The sequence below is a fragment of the Prosopis cineraria genome, unplaced genomic scaffold (assembly GCF_029017545.1).
Source record: "Prosopis cineraria cultivar Desert tree isolate PC_DT_omini unplaced genomic scaffold, ASM2901754v1 PC736, whole genome shotgun sequence".
In the NCBI taxonomy this organism is placed as follows: domain Eukaryota; kingdom Viridiplantae; phylum Streptophyta; class Magnoliopsida; order Fabales; family Fabaceae; genus Prosopis; species Prosopis cineraria.
The window spans coordinates 2,625-11,390 of NW_026556061.1; the positions used below are offsets into that span (position 1 = coordinate 2,625).

General features: G+C 32.5%; 1 protein-coding gene across 1 annotated transcript; it reads left to right on the plus strand.

Annotated features, from left to right (window-relative positions):
- Window positions 1-263: 263 nt before the first annotated feature.
- Window positions 264-753, plus strand: LOC129298176 (uncharacterized mitochondrial protein AtMg00310-like; the record flags this gene model as incomplete). Its single annotated transcript, XM_054936581.1, has 1 exon — window positions 264-753. A coding segment is annotated over exon 1 (490 nt), but the record flags the coding sequence as incomplete, so codon positions are not given.
- Between the last annotated feature and the right edge of the window lie 8,013 nt (window positions 754-8,766).

Consider the following 8,766-nt stretch of genomic DNA (forward strand, 5'->3'; position numbering starts at 1 on the left):
TTCTGAATATTTTCTGTCATCATTCAGGCCAGGAAATAAATTTTTCAAAATCTAAGCTTATATTGAGTCCAAATACTCCCCCTACGCTAAAAGAGGAAATTATAGATGCTCTCTGAGTGAGATGTTCAAATAGTATTGGGAAATACCTTGGAATATTTGTTGATGCTACCTCTGGAAAGAATTCTATATATCATTTTCTTATCAATGCTTTTGACCGAAAACTTAGTCTATGGAAGTCTCAGCTGTTATCCCAAGCTGGTAGAATGACCATAATCAAATCAGTTGTGTCTTCTACATGCATTTATCAATTGTCTTGCTTTCTTCTAACAAAGGAAATTGTGGGTAAGCTTGATTCAAAATGTGATGATTTTTTCTGGGGTGCTGCGGAAAATGATAAAATAAAGATACATTTGAAAGCCTGGAAAAAACTTTGCAAGAACAAAAAGGAGGGAGGCCTGGGATTTAGATCTTTTTATAATTTCAACTTGGCACTTCTTGCTAAACAATCATGGAGGATAATATCAGCAAATGATTCTTCTTTGATTGGTTCAACCCTTAGAAGGAAATATTTAGAAACTCTGATAAAAGGGGAAAAAGAACTTAAACCGACTTTCTCTTGGATGATGAAGGATGTGGTCAAAGCTTCTCCTATCGTGTCTAGCAACCTGAAATGGCAGGTTGGCTCAGGGAAGTCCATTCCCTTTGATCATATTAAGTGGTTCCCGGTTCATGAAGACAAGAGATGCCTGTTAGGTAATTTTTTTTTTAATGACACTGTTGGGCAAGATTCTGAGCTCAACTCTTGTGAATAAATAAACACGTTTGAAATGTTTCTATTCCATGGATTTAATACAACTTGAATATAAATTAAGTAGTATTATATGTCAAAAAATATTTAAAAAAAGAGTATAAATTTGTTATGTTTTTACAAGGGTTAAGTACACTGATTTGAAACTTAAATTAATTTTGTTAAGTTCAGATAGCTCAAATTTTGGTCAGAAATTAAATATTATATCAGGTGCATGTTCTCTAGTATCATGAGGAACAAAGTGCCCACAGAGAAGTCGTACATGCATGCGAACCTTTAATGGGGATTTGTGTGAAGTTCTCTCTTTCATGATGGGGGCACCACCATCTTCAATGTATGTCCATCATTGTCTATATGGTTGATTTTATCAAATCCAATTATCTTTAAATTATTACACATATAAAGTTATAGAGATTTTTAATAAATATTCATATTACAAAATATATTTGTTCTTGTAAGATTTTAGAAAGAATATATGTTTTCCTTATGCTAGTAGATTTTGTCTTCACTATAAGCTGAATCACCTTGGACTCTGTTTGATGTTTCATAGCTAAAATCAAATAACACGAAAGAGGGAAGAGAGAACCCAACGCAACTTTGCAAAGACTGATCCAGTGAGAAGTTCTCTGTTTTGCTTTTGCAAACTCAATATATCCAAGAAATCAGCTTTGGTGCTCGTCACTCCTGATATGGTGTTCATTAATCTGGATTATCCAAATTTAAAGTTTATTTTATATTTATTACAATAAAAATTATAATTTTTTTAATAAATTTGCTTTCACACCAAGATGTTCCAAATTTAATATTAAAATTTTAAAATTTTTATAAATTAACTATCCAAATTTACTCTGAACAGTTCATATTTAAAATTTTAACTTATAATTTTCCTTAAAAATATTTTTTTGGAAACTATTAATTATAAGATTATCTTTTTTTAATAATGTTGTATTTATCAAACTAAAAATTTATAAAAAAGTTTAATATTAAATATGGATTGTCAACAGTACATCTAGATAGTCAATTTTTAAAAAGTATAATATTTTTAATTTTAAATTAGACTATCCAAATTAAATTTACATTACTCAAATTAGTGATAAAGCATATTTATTAAAAATTATACTTTTCTGAAACAAAAAAATTTATAATTTTCATCAACTTTATTTTAATAAATATAAAATAAAAACTTTGAATATGGATTGTCCTGATTTTTTTTTTTTGAATTAAGTAACAACAACAAATAGTTCAAACCAGAAAATAAATACTATTACAGCTAAAAGATGAAGAGGAAATAAAATTCCACCATCCTCTCCAAGATTCAGGTAATAATTCTATCCAAGAGTATTGGAAAAAGTTGAGAAGAGCTTGAATATCACCCCATAAAATCTTTGCTGTAGGATCTTTGGGGGCCTTATTGATAATATTTCTGAATAACTTTCTAGATTCAGGTAATAATTCCATCCAATAAAATCTTTGCTGATAAATTAGGATTATCCTGATTAAATCTAAAAGATATGATGTAGATCTTATCATTCTGATGAGCATCAAAGATGGCCCCTAAGTCACTCATTCCTGTATGTGCAATCTGAGAATAACCATTCTCGCTCATTTTCAAATAAAACTGAACATCACATTTTTGAGTCCCTAACTTTACTCTTTATTCCATTACATGCCCAAAATATTCAATGTGAACTTGGGCCAATATAATCCACCAAGGGTGAACAAATTAAATACCTTGTCATAGAAGAACGCCATGGAAAGTGAGGATTGTTGAGATGTGTGATGCTAATAGCATGTCTCATAAGAAAAATTTGTTTAGGTAATGTTTAGATTAATGGATTTGAATTTGGACTTTTGATTTGAAATCTTGCATTTTAAAAAAATTTAAAATGAAAAAGAGAATGAAATGTTTGGAATGATTGATTTTAAATGATTAGGATTCAGAGAGAATTTAAAATTACAAAAAAATTATAATTTAAAATGGATTTGAATCAAATCCAAATTGATAAATTTATATGTATCCACATGATATATTTGGTCCAAATCAATTCAAATCCAAATTCATAAATTTATATGTATCCACACGACAAATTTGGTCCAAATCAAAATTAAATTCCTATTAATTCAAACACACTATTAGGTGTTTCTATGATTGTAAAATGCGCCTAGAGAAATATAAATTAATGTCACGATTGCTAGAATGATTTTTCAAATTAGTAATCATTTCCAATCAAAGAAACGTTGGGGTTACAAAGTGGTATTTGTCTTTTTGGCAAAATTGTATACGAAAGTTTCAAATAAATGTCTTTTTCTTTTCCAAAGCTTTAAATTGAGCCAAGGATAACCTAAATATGATATTCGAAGGTTTAGTTTATGTATTTATAAGTTACCGTAAAATATGAATGGCAACAAATAGATAGTAATAAAAATATGATATTTTTTAACATCTTACTAAAATATTATAATTTAAGTATTATTATTACTTACAAATCCCTTACACAAAATTTTGAAGTTAACTTTTAAGATGTACAAATTTCTAAATGAGGATTAGTAAATTTTGAAGGAAGACTTATACTTTATCACACTATTTTAATTTACAATTCAATTAGGATGAAAAACATATTTATAAATTTTGAAAAACATATTCACTTATAAATTTCAAAAACACTAGTTGAGCTAATTTTTATAAGAGGATTTATAAATTTTAGAGGAACAGTGTATAAATAATAATGTTTATTTTATTAAATATTAAAATTGTCATGCCCCAAAATTTTGAAGTAACCGTCATAGGAGATATGCAAGAACTCGTACCTTCTAAGTCTTAACTTCAAAAGTTTCTGTTTATAAACCATCGACATGTTTGACATTGGATTAGACTCTCATCAAAAGATATCATACATACAAAAGATTCAATACTTTCATAGGAATTTCAATAAAACCTACCTTGTAAATAGGAAATTTAGAAAATTCTACAACATTATTTTTACTCAAAACAACAATTAGGAGCTTAGCTCCTATTAGCAGGCCAACAACAAAGTAATCAAACAAGGATCCTAATCGTTACAACCCAAAAACAAAGGTGTTATTAGCAAGGATACGAGCACAAATCCACATCCTTAAGCCTTAAAGATATAAAATTTTTCATAATTATCAAGGAAAATATTTACAATATAAAATATAGATTATTATTATTAACAAAATTCAAAATTTTTATAAAAATTGAGGGAGCTTCCCAATAAATGGAGGCTTACAAAAGTTTTACAACAATAGAACCAATACAAATAAATTAAAATTTTTCAAGAATATATAACAAATGAATAAAAAGGAAACACTTTCAGGTGGACGAGCTTGGGTGGAAACTTGTGTTACCACTTAGTTCCAAAGACCGGACGCTTGGCAAATTTTCACCTAACTAGGAAGGACCATTTGGATAAACGAAGTACTTAAAGGAAATGCATATGTCAGCTAGCATTGACAGGACTCTGCACAAACGGGCTATAAATGGAAAATATTTAAAGAAATATTGGCCGTCATTATAGTAAAGTCTAAATAAATAAAGGACCCGAGGCTTAGAATAGCCTTAGGTCATACAAAGGGCACGCAATAATTAAAAAAATAATTTTGCTGTTTATTACATATGTATTATGTTATAAGGGGCATATAGTACAGATTAAAGAATAAATAATGAAGAATGAAGAGTGAAGAGTAAAGTACATATGTCCACTATTTACAAATAGTACACATGGTCTCCCATGTCGCCAAAGTCGAGTCCAGCTCTTCAGATAGAGTCTGATCGTTATTAAGGGCCATCTCAAATTCAAGCATGGAATGAAGGTTTTCATCCGAAATGGTTCATCCAGACCTTTAGTCACGATCTCCAGTTTGGACTCAGCTGGATCGTCTTTAGCTTTAATCCGTGCCAGTTCCTCTTTAGCTGCTACTAGCTAGGGCCTCAAGTTCACCACCTTAGCTTGTAGTGCCTGGAGGTGATCTACATGAGGGGCAATCTCCTGGACCTAATCAGTAGTAGTAGTCATTTAGATCTTGGCAACAAGATACTCATCTTTCACAGACCAATTGTTTTTTAAATAGTTTAAAAGAAGGGGGAGTTCTTTATGGCACCGATTGATGATACTGTAGCACACCAAGACTTGAGCTCGAATGAGTGCAAACTCAGGCATGGAGATTGCCTTCTCCACAGCCTCGAGAGCTCAAATCATCTGCTTGTAATTTTGCTTGGGAATGAGGAGTGGGCCTCAACTGAGTTGAAATTGCATGACCCTCTAAGCATTTAATACCATGTCTATTTTAGGGACGCCGATACTGGCTAGAAGGGCATTAGTAGCCTTCGATGAAGCAAGCTAAAGAAAAGGAAGTAAGGTCAGTAACGAGAGATAAAGAAATGGATTAGAAAGACTAGAAGGAAAGAGTAGAACAAGCTAATACCTAAAGCACTAGGGCCACCATTTATTGAAGCGAAGGCAAGCATCTCTATCTACAAGCTCCACTTTGTACTGCTTCTGGGCAATATGAGGAATGGCTATCTAGTCGATAACCTCCCGATCCAGTAGCTCCACACTGATTTGGGGTGACAGTCCTCGAGGGATGCACTAGCTCAATCCAAACTGGCTTGCCACCAATTGAGGATAATACAACTTCAAGTAGATCTTCAGAGACTTAGAGGTAGAACTAGTGTACGTCAATCACATCTTTCTGGGAGTAGTGGCTGAGAGGAAAACCTCATGCTTTAGTAATTTGGCAGGCTTATTCTTTCGGTTAACTAGATATTTATACCAGGTAGGAAGATAACGGTCCAGAATGTTGAAAGCCTTTAAGGTCCTTCCCAAAGACTAGCTCAACTGACTAAAGAACTTAGGAGAGTCGTGTAGGAGTCATATTTCTTGGGGATTGAGTAAAATCTCACTCCAATAAATATAATTAATCAATATAGTTCATGGTAATTAAAGACTTAACTCAAAAGGGTGATTACCAAGCTTTAGTTCAAATTGTAAGGATCCCAAGTGTTCTAAATAAGAATGAGTTTAAATCAATCAAAATCCTTTATATCCAAGTAAAAATAAGTTACATAAGTATGAGATACTTTGGAGGAGCGAAGAAATTGAAAACAAGTAAAAACTGGCTCTTATAATGTGTGATAGAGTAGTGTATCATGGCTCGTGCATGCTGTGCCGTGGCATATTGCTCTCTGTGCCACACGCCATGGCGTGTTGCATAAAAATTCAACAAATTTTACTATCAAATAGTGCCGTGGCATGTTGCTCTCTGTGCCACACGCCATGGCGTGTTGCACAAAAATTCAACAAATTTTGCTGTTATTTGATAGCGAAATCAGGGACCTTTAGTTAAGCCTTGATTCTCCGTCCAATGTCCGAATGATGTAATCTAGGTGTCTACGAAAAGCTCTTTACATAAACTAGCTAATGGCAGGAGTTTCACTTCCAAAACAGTCACACCAGAAACACACAAACATATTTTAACCACTTTTCACAACTTTCATTCAAAATAAGTGTCCAAAACCCTCAACATGTGCTAAAAGCCTTTCTTATCACCCGGACCATATCCCTTGGACCTAAGACTACTAGTACAACACATCACAAGCACTAGAACAACAATATAACAAAAATTCACTCCTCAACCCCATTTTGCCCAAAATAGAGGGGGAGGTAAATTGTCATTACTTTGCATCTAATTCAATCCAAACATGTTTAAATCATCCTTCCTACACTTGTACTAGTATTTTGGCCCTATAACATATATATATATATATATATATTTATATCAACATATACAAATATTCAGGGCCTAAAATACAAATCTAACATTTGCAATAATAAAATAACGCAAGTGTGATGGCATGCATGCTAGATTGGCATTCAAATTCTATTACACAAAATAAATCTAATTTAGAGGCATACAATAGGAATATACTACTTCCTACACACTAGAGTTAGAGCCTAAAAAGTGTTAAATGAAAGGGGCGAGTCTAGCCACTCAGTAGCTAAGGTAGAACCTGCCTTATGTAGTTATATATCAATCATAAACCAGGTACATGCATAACAAAATCAAGTACATAAAACATACTCACACATATCATAACTTTTATTTCTCATTTAACAATATCTTTATCTCACAAATACTAGGTGCAATGTCACTATATTCTCAAATATGTGACCATGACCCATTATTCACACGACTTGCTACAACTTAACACGTGTGACACGTCATATATTTATTTAGGCAATAATTAACTAACCTTATACCTTCCTTATTTTCTTAGATTGAAGCCGTGGGCTATAACACTAAATAAGGCTCCGTTCGTGTGATTAGACTATCTAAGCTTACCAATCGTGAGGTGTAACCTAGCTAAAGATCACATGATTCACTCTTAGACCATGGCTTCCCCTATTCTCAAATCTCTGGGGTGTCTCATACCCTAAGCTATTCTCCTCGTTAAACTAGTAGAGATAGCCAAGTTCTAGTCTCTCAACGAACTATATGACAATCTCTCAACAAACTATGGCACAAGGCTATAACTCCTGTGCACCGGAGGGCAGCCTAAATACCATATGAATTTTTTCTCTACTCTCAATCCCTAGGCAAACTCCCGCCCATTGATCATGCCATAAACATACTCACTTATTTTTACATTTTCATTCATTATTTATCACATTCACGATCATACGCTTCCTAAGTGAGCATAAATTCTCATTGTCAATTATAACACATCAACAAACCCTTTTCAATCACAAAACTCATCTCCATCAAAACCAATACCAACCATTCATTTAATACACATCATAAACATGCAACTCATATCAATTATCACTTTTTGAAATTTAAATCTCATTTTGATATCTCTTAAGCATGCTTAACACATATCAAAGTGATTAGATAAATATAAGGTTTTTATTGCATAATGTACTCATTTAGAAGTCAACATTTTCATTTTAAACACATAATCAACATCCACATTACAATTAACACATAACTATCTAAAATAGGGTTTCCCCGATTATCTTAAACCTTTAAGGGGTCAAAGGTTTACCCTTTAATATAAGAGCTTCCAGGCTTGAATTTTCAATCCAAATAGGTGACCAAGAGCTAAAACTACAATCAATCAAATTGAATTTCATTAACATTACTAACTTAAACATTAAACCCTTAATCTCCACTTTTAAATCACACAAAGTCTACTTTACAAGAGTTTGAGCCTATCTCTTGGGTTTATTAATTACCTTTAGTCCCCAATAACATTAATGAACCATTAAATTCTCATTAATGGCATCACAATCTTCTAACCACCTATAATTAATGAAATTTTTGAATATCAATGGTGACCAATAACCTAAGACATTAAAACTTTTTTATACTAGGTTTAGATACTCTAATCTATTTCCATTAACTCCATTTGAGTCAATAAATTTGGACCCATAACTCATATGGATTGAAAATTCACGTCTACTATCAAACCTTAACTATAAACTCATAAATGTGGAAGAAATTGGGAGATTAATGAGTATGATACATATCTTGGATGTTTGTAGCCTCTAAAATACTTCCAATGTTGTCTACAGGTAAACCTTAACAAAGCTTAGTGCGTCTCTTCCATTCTCTCTTTTCTTTCTCTTTGTTTTCCGCATCAGTTCGCATATTATTTTTACATATTTCACACTGTGCGCCACGGCGCCTGTCCTTATAAGCTGCGACATGTGGTTCAGAGAAGATAGTTCTCGGTTGATGGCCTTGTGCACCGCAACGCACTGCAGCATGTGGCACAGAGGCTATTTAGCTTGTTTTTCTCTACTTTTTGGTCCCCAAGTGATCCAATTTCACTTTTGACCTAAATTATATTTGAAATTCCAACTAAAAGCACTTATTATTCTCCTTTAACCACACATCATACCAACTTACTTAATTATCCATGTATACTTAATTAAAAA